The sequence below is a fragment of the Nerophis ophidion genome, linkage group LG22 (genome assembly GCF_033978795.1).
Source record: "Nerophis ophidion isolate RoL-2023_Sa linkage group LG22, RoL_Noph_v1.0, whole genome shotgun sequence".
NCBI classification, from domain to species: domain Eukaryota; kingdom Metazoa; phylum Chordata; class Actinopteri; order Syngnathiformes; family Syngnathidae; genus Nerophis; species Nerophis ophidion.
The window spans coordinates 31,774,106-31,793,162 of record NC_084632.1 but is presented as its reverse complement, the minus strand read 5'-3'; the positions used below and the strand labels follow the sequence as shown (position 1 = coordinate 31,793,162).

Below are 19,057 nucleotides of genomic sequence, written 5' to 3'. Positions count from 1 at the left end.
TTTTATCCATTGATTTATCAGATTTAATTTTTTATTATATCAAGCAGGGGTGTCACAAGTGTGCCCTGGAGGCCATTTGCGGCCCACAGCCAATGTTTTAAAGGCCCGTGGCACATTCTAAAAATACTATTAAAATAAACAAAAACATAACAAAAGTGAAATAAAAAAGCTTGAAGGCTGAATGTAATTTAGAAAAAGTTGCAATGTTGACTAATAAAACTAAGCTGATTTTTTTTTCTTTCAAACTGTCATTGCTCAAAACATAATATTAAATCAAAATCAATGTTATTGTGAATTATTGACCTATCCAAGGTTCCGATTACTTCAAATCAAATATTCCACTAAGAAAAATATTTTTGATGGAAGATTCTGCAAATTTTGTAAATAACCCCAAAAATTATATTTTGTTGTTTTCTTACTGTACCGAAAATTAACCGAACAGTGACCTCGAAACCGAGGTACGTACCGAACCGAATTTTTGTGTCCCGTTACACCCCTAGTAATTATAAAATGAAACTAAAGATGGCACTAATGCAAAATACTGTATATGGATGCAAATTGCCATAAAACTGTACAGAAGAAGAAGAAGCTTACGCAGCACTGGCCAGCAGCATATCAAGCCGGTGTGCTGCTTCTGCTACCACTGCATCGTGTTCGGCTTGTCAAAATTCTTCTAGATTATAAATCATGACTCTTATCTGTATATAGCCATGAATCTAGAAGCTGTTCATATGTGACATTCAGTTTACACCCGTAGACGGAGACAAACACACACAACCGAATGACAGTGTGCCTGTCAGCAGCAACTTTTTTAACCTTTCATCTGGATTCAAATTAATTCTTCATCTGAATGGGAAGAAATAGACATCCGGTCCGTCGTCATCGAAGTAAGAGCAGACATAGTACAGTAAGCTATCGTTTAAATTATGTTTGTTTGTATTGTAGTTTGTATTTCTTGTTCAGCACCAAGCAATTCTGCTACCTGATGCTTCGTGTTTCACTAAAGCTGGATCTGTTTAGCAACGCTTCTAAAACCTGTAGCTCACCCTCCTAAGTAATTGTTGTTGGCTCTCACAAAGTCTGCATGATTTTCATTGTTGTTAATGGGAAAGAGATCTGTGGTTCCTACTTCTAGCTAGCTCATTATCTCTCAAAATAGCTTGGGAATCTCTGTGAGATTGATACTGTTTTGACCATATCTATTAACAAACTTTGCAAGTCTTTCTGTGTCATATATCAGATATTTATGATAATACATTCAATATAGAGGCAACTTGTTTTTCCACTCCACTGGTACTTCAATACCGTGATAATATTGTACTGTGAGATTTTGATTTCGTTACATCCCTAGAATCTAGTGGGTATTGTATGTGTTGTATTAAAATGCTACATAGTTTTTTTAAACAAACTAATATCGGCCAATGCACAAAAACTAAACCAAAGCAAAAACTGATATTGGCTTCCATTTAAATCATTTGGGTTTTGCCCTAAGTTTATAAACTATAACAAAAACGACCCCCAACAATTTTGGAATAATAAAATCAAGAAAAGGAAAAATAGAGATATATTTACTATATTAATTATATACTGATACTATACTAATCATCGATATTATCGACATCCGGATCGATTATCCCTACTTAACATAGAAGCTTTAACGGTTAGCTTCTTCTTCGTGAGTGCGTGTTTGATTATGTGTTTGATTGTGTGTGCGTGTATGTGTGTGTGTGTGTCTGTGTTAGCCCTCCCTTTTCCGCTCGTCCTCCAGTGAAATGTAGTTTATGCTGATGGTGAGAATTGGTATCTTAGAAGCCGCTTCGCACTGTAAATAGATGACGCTTCATTGCAGCTCGTTCTCAAAATCGAGGCGTTGGACTAATTCTGTTTCAGGATGGAGCAGACTAGCAGTGATTCAATTGTGTTTTTTACTTGAGCACCCTTTGAGAAAAAAAGAGGACAATTTCGCAATCCTAAAATTAATTTTTGAAAGTCAAGACTGCATTTCCTGCAATTGGGTGCATATAAACACTATATGTTACCTTTAGATTAAGGCCCTGTCTACATTAAGCCGGATAACTCCTTAAATAAATAACTATTTAGCCTAAGCCCCGTGTCAGCTACACCAGTGGTTCTCAAATGGGGGTACGCGTACCCCTGGGGGTACTTGAAGGTATGCCAAGGGGTACGTGAGATTTTCTAAAAATATTCTAAAAATAGTAACAATTAAAAAATATGAGCAATATTTCGGACTGTTATACAATTTAATAAATCAGAAACTGATGACATAGTGCTGTATTTTACTTATTTATCTCTTTTTGTTGACCAAAAATGCTTGAATTAAAGAAATGTTCACTGGGGGTACATCACTGAAAAAAGGTTGAGAACCATTGAGCCACTAAACCATCGTTTAAGGTCCCCATCCTTGGATCATTTTTTACACGGGTAAGTGCGCCGTGTATTTCCTGAATATCCGGCTCTTGGCTTTGTATGGACTCATCGATCGTTTACAAACTGAGTTCGGAGAGGAAGATAAGTCAGAAAGACTGCTCCCCACACAGGAAGTGACGTCAGAAAGAACGCGCCACAGTTTAAGTACAAATGATTGTCACACACACACACTAGGTGTGGTGAAATTTGTGTTTTGCATTTGACCCATCCCCTTGTTCACCAACTGGGAGGTGAGGGGAGCAGTGGGCAGCAGCGGTGGCCGCGCCCAGGAATATTTTTTGGGTGATTTAATTCCCAAATCCAACCCTTGATGCTGAGTGCCAAGCAGGGAGGTAATGGGACCCATTTTTATAGTTGTTGGTATGACTCGGCCGGGGTTTGAACTCACAACTTACCGATCTCAGGGCGTACACCCTAACCACTACGCCCCTGAATGAGTTCAGCCAGCCTCTTAACAACCGGAGCAAACCACTGGAAAGATGGAGGCGAGTCATCCAGACATGTCCCTGTTTCTCATTCTTCTATATGCACAGATGCTTGTGGAAATCACACATGCATACCTTAAGAGAGGGAAACGCGCGATTGCAGCTATTTCGAATACTACACATCTCAGACAGTGAGACAACTTTCGAATGTCTGAGTCAGCCGTGGAGTGTCCTGACCAGATATCTAGATCCCTAGATTGATTGTTGTAAAATATTCTTTGTCACATTGTTTAATTTTATATGTCCATTAACGATCTGATTAAAATATGACGGCTCAGGTGTGATTCACTACAATAGGGCCATGGATTCCAGTTAATTGAAATATCACAACACTGGACATTGTTCAGGTAAGTTACATCTAAGTTGAGAACTTACACACAAAGCAACACTGGAGGTGACTATGATGTGAGCATTTTATGCGCATGCGTACTAGGTCGCGTTGCACCGGCGGACGGATGGGGGTATGGGGGTCTTAAACGACTATTGTGTGTGTGTGGACAAGGATAAGGTTAGGTGGGATTTACCCTGGATAAGGGGCCTTAGTCTTATCTACCAACCTCTTTTGGCTGTATTTATGACACTTACAGGTCCCATGTAATGTACCACAGAATGTTTTTTTAAGTAGATCATTTACTAACATGGGCTTCACGGTGGCAGAGGGGTTAGTGCGTCTGCCTCACAATACGAAGGTCCTGCAGTCCTGGGTTCAAATCCAGTCTCGGGATCTTTCTGTGTGGAGTTTGCATGTTCTCCCCGTGAATGCGTGGGTTCCCTCCGGGTACTCCGGCTTCCTCCCAATTCCAAAGACATGCACCTGGGGATAGGTTGATTGGCGACACTAAATTGGCCCTAGTGTGTGAATGTTGTCCATCTATCTGTGTTGGCCCTGAGATGAGGTGGCGACTTGTCCAGGGTGTACCCCGCCTTCCCCCCGATTGTAGCTGAGATAGGCACCAGCGCCCCCCGTGACCCCGAAAGGGAATAAGCGGTAGAAAATGGTTGGTGGTTGGTTGGATTTACTAACATTATTATAAATGAAAAGTTTATGTAAAATTCTATAACATGAATGCAAAGAACCCCGAAAACGTTTGTCATTAAGCAACTCTATCCTTTAGCCACGCTCCCTCTGGTAATATACTTCCGATGTTGTGACCTCTGTTTACAATCTGTCACGTCAAAATAATACCTTCTCTGGTTACTGGTTACTAATAAATATTGTAGAACTACAACTGGTTCTGAATCAACAGTGTTTGGATTGAAATTACCCAAATATGACTAGCAGCAAGATAGACAGCAATCAGAGCCGTGGTCTGGAGAGCAAACGGAGACAAGTAAGCAAGCTAGAAGGTTAATTAACTAGCGAGCTTGTTTTGGTGGTCTCAATCATGGTTCTAACTTTTTTTCTTCTATTTATTTTTAGGCTTCAAAACAATTGGCTAGTTAGCGAACCATCTAGCTAGCTTACTTGTTGTCACCTCCATTCCCTATCAGAGCCACAACGTTGACGGCTGTCTACTTTTCTCCTAATCATAATAGCTTGTCCTGCAACTCAGTGTGGCGTTTAGGCAAGAAGAACAGCGAGTATCTGTGGCTGAGAAAGAGTGTTCAACAAATTTTGTTTGGATCGGGGTGTCAAACTAATTTTAGATCAGGGGCCAAATGGAGAAAATTCTACTCCCAAGTGGACGGGACTGATATAATCATGGCACGATAACTTAAAAATAAAGACAACTGCAGATTGTTTTCTTTGTTTAAAAATAGAACAAGCACATTCTGAAAATGTACAAATCATAATGTTGTTTTTTTTTTACACTTACATGTTGCGGTTAATGGTATTCTATCTTTATTTTTCATTATTAATTTTTTCTGAATAAATTATGGGATAATGTTCATAGTCAACTAATTGGTGTTAATTTTCAATCCATCAAGATAAAAAATTATATCAAATCAAATTACAGAATGTTATTTTTGTAGTTTGATCATTTTCCTCGACCGATGTACTAGCATCATGTGGTTTATTTTGTACATATGTAGCATCATTTACAAAAGATACAAATAAATGCTATTGCGACATCCAGTGGATACATTTAGAACAGCTGTTTCTTTCATTCAAAAATTTCAAGTTCATTCTTATATTTACCAAACTCATCCCGCGGGCCGGCTAAAACCTGTTGGCGGGCCTGATCCGGCCCTTGGGCCGTACATTTGACACCTCTGGTTTAGATTTAATATGTTATCAATATTTCATTAAAACAATGTGAATGTGATATTTCGGCACAAAAACGAATGTTTAAAAACACGGATTTAAGCGTTTTCGTAGAAATTATACATGACTATAAGTAAGTAAGTAATTGGGAGATGGGTGACTGGCAAATATAGCATGTGTCTCACTAAGCTGAGTTATGTGAAATAAAACCTATTGGCACAACATTTTGAGCAAATGCAAACACTGCTGAGACAACACCATATTAGTCACGGCTAATAAAATGTTTCACTTCATAAATGGATTACACCTGCAGGCTCTCCATGATATTGTCCAATGTAAACTGAAACTGTAGCATGCTATTAATCGCTATTAAAACCATTAGTCAACACACAGAGCTACTGCAAAGTTGAGTCGCCACATTGCAGAACAACATTCAACGCATTATTCAAATTTGCAAGCAGCTCTGAAAAGGATGGGAGCGCACTAATATTCCGTATCAGACGATCTTGCATGAATCTGCAGAAATGAAAGCTCTTTGCCTTTTTCCTCCCCTGAGGAAGATTCTTTGAAGTTTAGGGATGTATCAGTCCATGGCCAACCTCCCCCGCTGGCCTGATGAGATCCCCCGCTCCCTCGCATTACTTTTCTGCAGAATTGTTTTCATCGTGACTATATGCAAAAGGATGTAAATCCTTATATTAATGACGGAACGTGGCGCAACATATGCATATGCTCTTGTTTGGAGGAGCGATGCCTTCTGCAAATGCATATACCAAAATGCGCGGTATGTCATGCACATGACCTGGCTACAGGTGGCCTCCTCTCTGCGGCACTGAGGTGACCTTGCAGCAAGTGAAGTCTGCACTGCAAAGGCAAACATTCAAAGAGCAATAACTGCTTACTGCGGCTGATAAAAAGCAAGAGAGAAGTGATAAAGAAGTGAAGACGGGGATGAAAGGTGGAAACAGCTGCACCACTGTAGATTGTACGTGAAAGGAGTGATCGTTTGCTTTGCTTTCTGCTGAATGGAATCAGAAATTGGCAAAAAAAAAAAAAAAATCTGCGTTGTGCCAATCCTGAGGGGTCAAATTGCAAGCAGTATTGTTGTGAATATATACACTCAGTCAATTTCCACAACAATGCACCATTTTCTTAAAAATGTGTCAAAACAATCCACATTGAATTTCCTGAATAGTATAGTTAAACGAGGTTCCACAATATTTATCATTAAAATGAACTATGAATGCCTCAATGCCAGGTCAGTTGTTAGAAAGGAGCAGCCTGTTGTTCATTTAAGCAGGATGTGGTGGTCTTCCGTTTTAATAACTTTTTTTTTACAGATTCTAAAAAATGTTGGTATTTAAACTGCTCCTCAGTTATGTTGCCACTATTTTTATACTCCTAAAATTCACAATGAAAGTGATGTACAGGTGTTCCGTAACAGTTGAATAATATTTTGCATACAATAACAAAAACATGGAGAGCTATATGAGTGAGAGAACAAACACAAAAGGAGAAAGTGAAAATTTGACAGAGACAAAGAAAGCTTGTGAGATAAATAAACAATACTCACTCCATCATAGATGTTGGAATTGAGCAGCAGTCCTGTATTGCAGTGAGTGGAGATGTAAGGTGGGCAGTGTATGAGGCTTCCACCACCTGTTTGTTCCTGTTCACCACATCTAGGTAGCGATTAAACTTCTCTCGAATCTTCTTGGCCAGCTGCACAAAAGGGAACACGATGAGGGTAGAACCACAACAAACATTAACACAGAAAGTAACTTTTACTTCAGACTACATGTGTTAAATATTAATATGAACTCACTCGGACACACACATACACAAAATAAATGTCAATACTGTAATGACATTGTCGTTAATCTTCCCTTTATCGAGATTTGTGTTGTGTTGGTGTCAAACCGCAGTGCAAGTATATATAGCTCTCATTTAGCAACAATATGAGCGAATAGTTAATAGAGATGCATCGATATGAAAAATGGATATCACAATTACGGGTGTCCCTCTTTGATATTGATAGTTCGATATTAGGTTTCACATTTTTATTTTTTTACTGTACTGGAAATGTAAGAACTAATTTTCCTTCATGCCTTAGTACTTTTTGCCAGTATGAAAGGGTTTAAAATAGGGTTAGACATTAAACCAGTATAAATACATTTGGAAAAATACCAGTACTTTTTTTTTATGCGCTTGATGGCGCGCAGAAGCACATGTCACAAGTCAACACGCACAGACCACTTGCAAGCGTAAACAGTGTGGAGACAGAAGAGGGAGAATTAATGTATTTTGGCTATAAAACCAAGCGACTGGAATGAGAATCAGCACCTCCAAGTCCGAGTCCAGGGTTCTCGCCCGGAAAAGGGTGGAATGCCATCTCCGGATCGGGGAGGAGACCCTGCCCCAAGTGGAGGAGTTCCAGTACCTAGGAGTCTTGTTCACGACTGAGGGAAGAGTGGACCGTGAGATCGACAGGCGGATCGGGGCGGCGTCTTTAGTAATGCGGACGTTGTACCCATCCGTTGTGGTGAAGAAGGAGCGGAGCAGGAAGGCAAAGCTCTCAATTTACCGGCCGATCTACGTTCCCATCCTCACCTATGGTCATGAGCTTTGGGTCATGACCAAAAGGATAAGATCATGGGTACAAGCGGCCAAAATGAGTTTCCTTCGCCGTGTGGCGGGGCTCTCCCTTAGAGATAGGGTGAGAAGCTCTGCCATCCGGGAGGAACTCAAAGTAAAGCCGCTGCTCCTCCACATCGAGAGGAGCCAGATGGTCAGGATGGTCCTAGGGAGGTGTTTAGGGCACGTCCAACCGGTAGGAGACTACGGAGAAGACCCAGGACATGTTGGGAAGACTATGTCTCCCGGCTGGCCTGGGAACACTTCGGGATCCCCGGGAAGAGCTAGACGACGTGGCTGGGGAGAAGGAAGTCTGGGCTTCCCTGCTCAGGCTGCTGTACCCGCGACCCGGATGGATGGCTATAAAACACACAATAACTGTGGAGCTTTACACACTGAAGCATTGCTCTGCAAGCGGTGCTTTGAAATATATTGTATCTATCTGCTGCTAAAGTCCATCCACAGTGTTTTAGCTACTTCTAAATCACATAACTTTGCCTCTATGGCTACAAATAAACTATGGTTCTACAAGTATCAGCCTTACGAGCAATCGCTAAACATGCTTCCAAACACACCATAGGAGGACATTATTGCTAAAGGCAAGCCAGCGCTCCTAAATGTAAACAATTGGTGGATCTATACAATATCAACTGTAACGATACCAAGTACAACAGCCGTATATAGTCGATACTAAAATGATAACATCGCTATTTTTAATTAGCACAAAATATTTTTTATTGCAATTAACTCAAGAAAAACGTCCCTGGACACTAGAGAACTATGAAAATACAGAGAAGCGGCTCGCAGAAGATACCGGAGAGGTCCGCTGTCCGAGGTTATACTGTGTATAATTTTTACATTCATTCATAAAACTACTGTAGTTGTTTGTGGTATACTGTATTCTATTATATTTTTTGATACAATATTCCCTTTAATAAAAAGCATGTTATATGTTAAAGTAGTGGAGTATTTTGGATGGGCAAGAATAGAATTGTTGAATTACAATTCCTTTCAATAGGGAGCATTGATTTGAAAATGACTACATTGGGTTACATGCTTGTAACAGGACCAAATAAACCTATTGGGCAGTGTGGCTCGGATGGTAAAACATTCATTCTAGTTCGAATCAAGCTTCCGCCATATTGGTCACTACCCCTGTGACACTTCACCCACCCACCTCGCTCCCAGTGCCAACCAAACTGATGCATGAAAGCTGAAAACAATTAAACAACAATTAAAAAGAGAAGACAAGGTATAAAAGGAGGTTAAATCCTGCAGTTGAAATTAATCTTGAGGGTGAGAGCTCTTTGTTCACATCCACTAATTACCAGTACCTGCAATAAAGATAAGATTCAAAAGTAAAACAGGAAACTGCAGTGTGACCCACTGACCAATGGCACACCTAATCAGGCCACAGTTAAATTCTGTTGGGTATTTAAAAGGAACCTCATGCACAGCACACAATTACTTCCACTGTACCACAAATATCACACAATTCCTGGGATGTACGCCCTCACTCACACACACACACACACACACACACACACACACACACACACACACACACACACGCTATGTCTATGCTTGGCAACATGGTAATTAGTGGCAATGAACTTTCTATAAAAGAGGAAAATGGGCCAGTGTTCAGCTGCAGGGTGTGTTGCCATTGATTGGGGGATGGAAAGACTGGTATAGAGAGTAAACTTGGCTTCTAACAGACTGAATGAAAAAAACGAAAACCGCTTTGGTTACAGTTTGCCTTTGTGCTGACTAGGGATGTATATCGTTAAGATTTTATTGATCCGATACCCTTATCGATATTGATACCCCTTATTTAGCTGTACTATTATCGGTACTACAGTATATGTAATTGGTGTAGGGCTGCGCTATATGGCCTTTTATTATTATCTCAATAGTTTTAGGCCATGTCTCGATACACAATATAGATCTTGATATTTTGCCTTAGCCTTGAATTAACACTTGATGCATATAATCTGGGCAGCATACGAAGGTCCTGAGTAGTCCTGAGTTCAATCCTGGGCTCAGGATCTTTCTGTGTGGAGTTTGCATGTTCTCCCTGTGACTGCGTGGGTTCCCTCCGGGTACTCCGGCTTCCTCCCACCTCCAAAATCATGCACCTGGGGATAGGTTGATTGGCAACACTAAATTGGCCCTAGTGTGTGAATGTGAGTGTGAATGTTGTCTGTCTATCTGTGTTGGCCCTGTGATGAGGCGGCGACTTGTCCAAGGTGTATCCCGCCTTCCGCCCTAATGCAACTGAGATAGGCTCCAGCAGCTCCCGCGATCCCAAATGGAACAAGCGGTAGAAAACGGATGGATGGCATATAATCACAGCAGTATGATGATTCTATGTGTCTACATTAAAACATTCTTGTTCATACTGCATTAATATATGCTAATTTTAAACTTTCATGCAGAGAGGGAAATCACAACTAAGTAAATTTACCAAAACTGTATTCATTAAATAGTTATTAAGTACTGGCACAAACATTCATGTAATTTCCAAAACAGAAAGTGCACAATTGTCAGAGACATTCTAAAACAAGCTATTAGTGCACTTTTGTGCATGATGTCACTAAGATGACATATCAAAACAACACTAAATTAAAGTGCACTTTTTGTACAGAACGCCACTACAATAGTTTAAAACAAATAAAGTGCACTTTTGTGCATGATGTCACACAAGGTATTTCAATAACTGTCAAATTAAAATGAGCTGCAGAATAGGAAATCAAATAGTGTATGTCCTTTACTATGTGGTAGGTTACTGCGGACATTATATCCTTCTGTTTTTGGCTATTTTTTTCATATGGTGTTGATGTGGAAATGGTTGCATCTGCATTTTGTGGGTGTGGCACCGGCCGGAGTTGACATGCTGAGGTTCAAGCACTTTTCATTCTCTAGCGTGGGGACTTTTTAAATGATGCTCTATTAGCAGTGCTGCTACTATTTGTAGCAACGCTTTAGCCCCATATTTGACAAATTACGGTTGTCTGTTTAACATCTTCCCGTTTGAAGCCAAACCACAAACAGACGATGGACCCTGTGCTATTTTTCTTGGGAATTAATTCTTCTTCCTTCATTTGTTACCGTCTGAGATGTGTTGTATCCGAAATAGCTGCAATCGCTCGTTTGCTTCTCTTAGGGTATTGATGTGTGATTTCCAAAAGCGCCCGTGCATGTAGAAAAAGGAGAAACACGGGTATGTCTGGGTGTCTCGCCTCCATCTTTCTAGTGGTTGCCGGGTTGTTATGAAGCTGGCTGTAGCGCGTTCTTTCTGATGTCACTTCCTGTGTGGGGCGCGGTCATTTTGGCGTCACTTCCTCTCCGAACTCAGTTTGTAAACAATCAGTGAGTCCATACAAAGTTAGGAGTCGGAGATTCAAGAAATAAACGGTGCACTTACCCGTGTAAAAAATTGTCTAAGGAGGGGGACCTTAAACAGTGATTTAGTGTGGCTGAAACGAAGCTCAGGCTAAATAATTATTCATTTAAGGGGCTATCGGCTCAGTGTAGGCATTGCCTTAAACAAGTCAACTATGTTTGCTAATGTAGTTGTTATGTCACCATCTTGTAGAGACCAGACAGATGGATCACTGTTTTGATTCATTACATCCATCCATCCATCATCTTCCGCTTATCCGAGGTCGGGTCGCGGGGGCAACAGCCTAAGCAGGGAAACCCAGACTTTCCTCTCCCCAGCCACTTCGTCTAGCTCTTCCAGGGGGATCCCGAGGCGTTCCCAGACCAGCTGGGAGACATAGTCTTCCTAACGTGTCCTGGGTCTTCCCCGTGGCCTCCTACCGGTTGGACGTGCCCTAAACACCTCCCTAGGGAGGCGTTCGGGTGGCATCCTGACCAAATGCCCGAACCACCTCATCTGGCTCCTCTCGATGTGAAGGAGCAGCGGCTTTACTTTGAGTCCCTCCCGGATGGCAGAGCTTCTCACCCTATCTCTAAGCTCGAAATTTAATTTATGCATTCATGTACAGAGCACAGATCTTTTTAAAGGATATATCAAATATATAAATAAATGCAATCAATTTGCATGTTTTGTGGGTGTGCATTTTGTAACAGTAGAAATAGTTTTGTGGTTATGTTACACACGAACGTATTTGGGTGACGGACCGGATATTGACAGCTACCAACCTATATATGCGTCAGTGTTGTGTGAACAATACACATTTAAAAAGACTGAGTGATTAAGTGTAATGCTCAATCATCCAGTTGTAGCGAGAGACAGAACCAACTAAAAAACATTTAAGCAAGGTGTGTTTCGATGCCACGTCGGAAAAGCAATGGAAATGAGTGACGACAGACGGCGACTACGGACCTGTCAGCGTATTTTATTTTGCGTGAAAGCAACTTTATGGATTATTGTGTCGCTTAAATTGTTCACTTAATGGATTGAATTATTATTTGCCTGTGGATTGATGGCTGTGAGGATGGTTGATGAAGCCGGTAGCGGCGGTCGTGAGTCAAGTGGCGTTCTCTTGAAACTAACTCTTCTTAGCGTGCGTGACTTTGAGAGAATTTTGAGGATGAATTGTGGTGTTAGAGTTTTGTGTGGTGTTGCTTCCTATTTGTAAATATTACAAGCTGATTTGTTATGTGTACAAAGCAGCAGCTAAACTGAATGTGACAGTGTGTCATAATTACAGAGGTAAAAAAAAAAAATACAGATAGCAGTACTGTTATTACAGAAGCTTTATACGGTCCAGGAGGACCAGCCCAATTAGGAACTAGTACTAAAAAATACCAGTACTCGGTATACATTTCTCAAATAATTTAACTCAAAGTAAGATTCGTTAAAAACATGGAAACACTTTAACCTGATCGTGTTTGGCGTTTTAAAAATCGGGTTAACAAACCTAGATTATATGATTTGAAACCTGTTTGCTCTGGCTTTGTAGGTGTTATCAGTGCGCCAATCACCGTGGAGGACCAACTCGTCAGTCTTTACCACACAAGCGAAGAAGAACAAGCTAGTAGTTGGTGAGAAGCGTTTCCACCAACAATCATACAAGATAAACATATAGGAGCTGAAATAAGTCAATATTTTTAAATATATAATATAAAAACCTACCAGTTTAATAAGTGTCAGGATGTTCTCAAAGAAGACACTAAATGTGTTACCTGACACCAGCACATCCTGGCTAGAGGAGGGACAGGTGAATAAAAACCTCTAAACAGAGATATTTTGACACTAAAACTTGTTTGTAAACACAATGGAATAAATGCAGGGTAAAATCAAAACGACTATGTTTTGTTATTCAGTAGACATGAATAATAGTGGTAGATCGCATGACTTCAAAACAGCATTGATCACATTCATTCAGCTCATCCACAACATCCCTTTTCATACTTTTAGTAATGTAAGCATTAAGCATACAAATACAACAATTAAGACAACACAATGATCAATATACAATAATTCCCTGCTGAGTTTTTCTTGATAGTAAATAGTAGAAGTAGTTAACCAAAAGTGTGATCTTCTGGTAAGTCTCTGATGATCATAATAACCACAAATGTCATTTAAACATATTAAAACATTACAAACAACAGCAAATAGCAGTGGGAAGTTGTTGTAGTCGGTTCGATCTGCAGCTTGAAAGCTAGTAGCTCTTCCATGTAGCATGTCGCATTTTCTTCCTTTATTTAAATTCCCACATAGCTTTACAAGCTGAAATACCACAATCGGCCACCAGTGTACAAGAGGCACAAAAGGTGTGAAAAGAGAAGTAACCAAATTATTGAGGAAAACAAACTAATTTAGTGCATAGAAAAGTACTGATTGACGAACACTGCCAGTGTGTGGAGACATTTTGGGTTTGACCGTAAAGTCCCATGCTGAGAATTTTGATGACTTCCAGACAGCATTCAACCACAGGCGCTGGCACCAGTCCTTATGGCGACACTGACTCTTATTTTGGAGTGCAGCGTTGAGGTTAATATAGGGATGAGCAGGGCAGCGACCATAAACCACCATGACCGCAATGTACCACTGTAAGGAACACAGCTCTCGTATTGCTCATAACTGCCTTAATCCAATACAGTACAGGATTGTTTTAGACTAAAGGTGCATATTTTCAATGGTGGATCATTACATATTCTAAAAAAATATGGCAGTTTAAAACTAAATTGAAAAGATTGTGAACGAATGTGGAGCATTGTCAGTGTAACATTTAATTTCTTTCTCTACATGGAGGGGTTATGTGGGTGCGTGCGCATATGTTGGCTTTTGCAACAGATAGAGAGAGATGACGGTATATTGTCATTAGAAACATTCATCCATCCATTTCTTACCACTTGTCCCTCTCGGGGTCACGGGGGTGATGGCGCCTATTCCAGGTGGGGTACACCCTGGATAAGATGCCGCCTCATCGCAGGGCCAACACACAGACAGACAAGAGTCACATTCACACACTAGGGCCAATTTAACGCATGAACTCCATTCATCCTTGGTGTTTTGTTTGGGACAGTGCACATGTTTGTACATCACCAGTACCAGATGCAGACCAACCAACTACTACAAAATAATAATAATAACTGCTATAGCAGCCGCACATTAATGCTGCCACGACGATGATTCTTGCTGGCCTACTGCCCTCGGTAATGGCACCATTCCAAAAGTATGTGGGCTCTATTGATAACCTCACTAACAACTTCAACAACGCCCTGCGCGAAACCATTGATAGTATAGCACCGCTGAAGTTAAAAAAGGCTCCAAAAAGGCGTACGCCATGGTTTACAGAAGAAACTAGAGCTCAGAAATTATTATGGAGAAAGCTGGAACGCAAATGGTGCACCATCAAGCATGGAATGATAGTTTAATAACTTATAAACGCATGCTTACCTTAGCTAAAATTAAATATTACTCAAATCTCATCCGCCTTAATAAAAGCGATCCAAAATTTTTGTTTAGTACAGTAGCATCGCTAACCCAACAAGGGACTCCTTCCAGTAGCTCCACCCACTCGGCAGATGACTTTATGAAGTTCTTTACTTGACCCACTTCCTAAGAAACTTATCAAGGAGCTCTTTGTATTATTAGGTCCATCAGTGCTAAATATTATAAATGTATCACTTTCCTCGGGCACTGTTCCCCTAGCATTCAAAAAAGCGGTTAATCATCCTCTCCTTAAAATACCTAACCTCGATCCTGACCGCATGGTAAACTATCGACCGGTGTCTCACCTTCTCTTTATTTCAAAAATCCTCGAAAAAATTGTTGCAGAGCAGCTAAATGAACACTTAGCGTCTAACAATCTATGTGAAACCTTTCAATCCGGTTTCAGGGCAAATCACTCTACTGAGACAGCCCTCGCAAAAATGACTGATGATCTATTGCTAACGATGGATTCTGATGCGTCATCTATGTTGCTGCTCCTCGATCTTAGCACTGCTTTCGATACCGTCGATCATAAAATATTATTAGAGCGTATCAAAACACAAATTGGTATGTCAGACTTAGCCCTGTCTTGGTTTAACTCTTATCTTACTGACAGGGTGCAGTGCGTCTCCCATAACAGTGTGACCTCGGACTATGTTAATGTAACGTGTGGAGTTCCCCAGGGTTCAGTCCTTGGGCCTGCACTCTTCAGCATCTACTTGCTGCCGCTGGGTGACGTCATACGCAAATACAGTGTTAGCTTTCACTGTTATGCTGATGACACCCAACTCTACATGCCCCTAAAGCTGACCAACACGCCGGACTGTAGTCAGCTGGAGGCGTGTCTTAATAAAATTAAACAATGGATGTCCGCTAACTTTCTGCAACAACGCCAAAAAAACGGAAATGCTGATTATCGGTCCTGCTAGACACCGACCTCCATTTAATAATACACCTGTAACATTTGACAACCAAATAATTAAACAAGGCGACTCTGTAAAGAATCTGGGTATTATCATCGACCCAACTCTCTCCTTTGAGTCACACATTAAAAGCGTTACTAAAACGGCCTTCTTTCATCTCCGTAATATCGCTAAAATTCGCTCCTTTTTGTCCACTAACGACACGAAGAACATTATCCATGCGTTTGTTACGTCTCGTCTCGACTACTGTAACGTATTATTTTCAGATCTCCCCATGTCTAGCATTAAAAGATTACAGTTGGTACAAAATGTGGCTGCTAGACTTTTGACAAGAACAAGAAAGTTTGATCATATTACGCCTATACTGGCTCACCTGCACTGGCTTCCTGTGCACTTAAGATGTGACTTTAAAGCTTTACTACTTACGTATAAAATACTACACGGTCTAGCTCCTTCCTATCTTGCCGATTGTATTGTACCATATGTCCCGGCAAAAAACCTGCATTCAAAGGACACCGGATTATCAGTGATTCCTAAAGCCCAAAAAAAGTCTGCGGGCTATAGAGCGTTTTCCGTTCGGGCTCCAGTACTCTGGAATGCCCTCCCGGTAACAGTTCGAAATGCTACCTCAGTAGAAGCATTTAAGTCTCACCTTAAAACTCATTTGTATACTCTAGCCTTTAAATAGACCTCCTTTTTAGACCAGTTTTATTTGCCGCTTCTTTTCTTTTCTTTTTCTCCTCTGTCCCCCCCTCCCTTGTGGAGGGGGTCGGGTCCGATGGCCATGGATGAAGTACTGGCTGTTCAGAGTCGGGACCCAGGATGGACCGCTCGCCTGTGTATCGGTTGGGGACATCTCTACGCTGCTGATCCGACTCCGCTTGGGATGGTTTTCTGTGGATGGGACTCTTGCTGCAGTCTTGGATCCGCTTTGAACTGAACTCTCGCGGCTGTGTTGGAGCCACTATGGATTGAACTTTCACAGTATGTTAGACCCGCTCGACATCCATTGCTTTCGGTCCCCTGGGGGGGGTGGGTTGCCCACATATGAGGTCCTCTCCAAGGTTCTCATAGTCATCATTGTCACTGGCGTCCCACTGGGTGTGAGTTCGCCATGCCCACTGGGTGTGAGTTTTCCTTGCCCTTATGTGGGTTCTTCCGAGGATGTCGTAGTCGTTTGTACAGTCCTTTGAGCCATTTGTGATTTAGGGCTAAATAAACAAACATTGATTGATGATTGATTGATTGAAAATCTAATTGTCTTTCCTAGACTTAAATTTTCTCCTCTCTGAGCTGCCACTTTATCGTGGTAGAGGAGTTTGTGTGTCCCAATGATCCTAGGAGCTATGTTGTCCGGGGGCTTTATGCCCCCTGGTAGGGTCTCCCAAGGCAAACAGGTTCTAGGTGAGGGATCAGACAAAGAGCAGCTCGAAGATCTCTATGAAGAAGACAAAACATGGACCCAGATTTCCCTCGCCCGGACGCGGGTCACCGGGGCCCCCCTCTGGAGCCAGGCCCGGAGGTGGGGCACGATGGCAAGCGCCTGGTGGCCGGGCCTGTTCCCATGGGGCCCGGCCGGGCACAGCCCGAAGAGGCCACATGGGTCACCCCTCCAATGGGCTCACCACCCATAGCAGGGGCCATAGAGGTCGGGTGTAATGTGAGCTGGGCGGCAGCCGAAGGCAGGGCACTTGGCGGTCCGATCCTCTGCTACAGAAGCTAGCTCTTGGGACGTTCCGGCTTCCTCCCACTTCCAAAGACATGCACCTGGGGATAGGTTGATTGGCAACACTAAATTGGCCCTAGTGTGTGAATGTGAGTGTGAATGTTGTCTGTATCTGTGTTGGCCCTGCGATGAGGTGGCGACTTGTCCAGGGTGTACCCCGCCTTCCGCCCGATTGTAGCTGAGATAGGCGCCAGCGGCCCCCGCGACCCCACAAGGGAATAAGCGGTAGAAAATGGATGGATGGATGGATATATTAGGACTGGGCAACGATTAAAAATTTTAATCGAAATTAATCGCACTATTTCTCCGATTAATCGCGATTAACTGCACTGTATACGCAAAGCCCAATAATGAATTCAAAAGTAGTGTGTAATGCACCTTTATTGGAATATTCCCCCACATGAACAAAAGCGCCAAAACATTTGTTGTGCAAACACAATTTAAATCAGTCCTTGTTAAACAGTAGCAGTTAAATAGCATATTTTATGAAAATCAACTCAAAAAATGTCAATACAAACATTTAAGCTTATTGCCACTGCCAGGGTATTTAAGTTATCCTGGTTGTTATGGAAAATAAATATAATCTACATACAAATCTCTGAGCCACAATCATAACATCTGAATAGGCAATTTCTGAGGTAACAGCAGGGTCTTGTGTTTAAAAAACCTATATTTTAGGTAGTGGGCTGTTTTAGGGAATTTTTGATCAAATTATCCGTAGTAGCAATATTAATAATGTTGTGTTTATTCTGCATAGTGCACTTAAAATAATTATGACCATATCTAGGAATTGATATGATGGGAATTTTCCGATTGTTTGCTTGGTGCTTTGATAAACTGAACACATATACCTGGGACTATTTGTGATGTTATGAGCCAGGGAAAAAAAGAACTACCCTACCCAGCATGCAACAGGAGTAACGAGCATGCGCGGTAGCCCGGTATAGGTTGTGTTGCCATGACGGCATCTTGTATGTTGTGATATGCACGCTCTGAAAGCAAACGTTAAGAACTCAGCCAACACTCCTCGTCTGCATTATTCATAAATAGACAGACAACACATATACTCCGCTGCTTCACAAGCCGCTGGATGGAGACGGAAAAGTATTCCCTTGCTTGCTAGCCGGTCTAGCAAGCACGCGTCATTCAGTCCAAAACGGCCCGATCTATCCACATTCAGAATTGTCTGGCGGTCGTAAGTGATCACGGAGTGACCACGCTGTAAGCCAGCCATGAAATTTGCAGAATTGTCCGGTATTTTTGCCAAATGTTCCATCTTTACCAAGAGCCCCTCCACGCCGAAGTACATCCGGGAGATGCCATCTTGTTAAGAAAAGACGTTAACAAAATAAAAGCATGTAAACAACATACGCAAATGTGCGATAAAATAATTGTCGGCGTTAATAGATTGATGAGTTAACGCGTAATTAACGCATTAATTTGCCCACCCCTAATATATATATATATATATATATATATATATATATATATATAATTTTTTTATTCTATTTTGTTTTTGAAAATTGTGAATTAATTTAAAATCGAAAAGAATTACGCTGGCGATCCCATTTTTTTTTGCACCCCTATTAAACCAAACAAAAGGGAGAGGAGCAACAACTTTAGATGAAGCACATTTGAGCATTCTACTCATTTTCACTATGAGTGACACCCTAACAACAATTGACGTATCGTATAGAAGTTTTCTATTTGTGATCCAACTGA

The 19,057-nt window shown here is 41.4% G+C and overlaps 1 protein-coding gene across 2 annotated transcripts in view; it reads right to left on the bottom strand.

Moving 5' to 3' along the window:
* Window positions 1-19,057, bottom strand: part of cachd1 (cache domain containing 1) — a 229,591-nt gene that overhangs the window by 85,195 nt on the left and 125,339 nt on the right. For both annotated transcript variants that reach the window (XM_061883696.1, XM_061883695.1), the window contains one exon: window positions 6,713-6,861. In XM_061883696.1, the coding sequence (XP_061739680.1) occupies window positions 6,713-6,861 (149 nt within the window). The remainder of the gene's footprint in view (window positions 1-6,712; window positions 6,862-19,057) is intronic.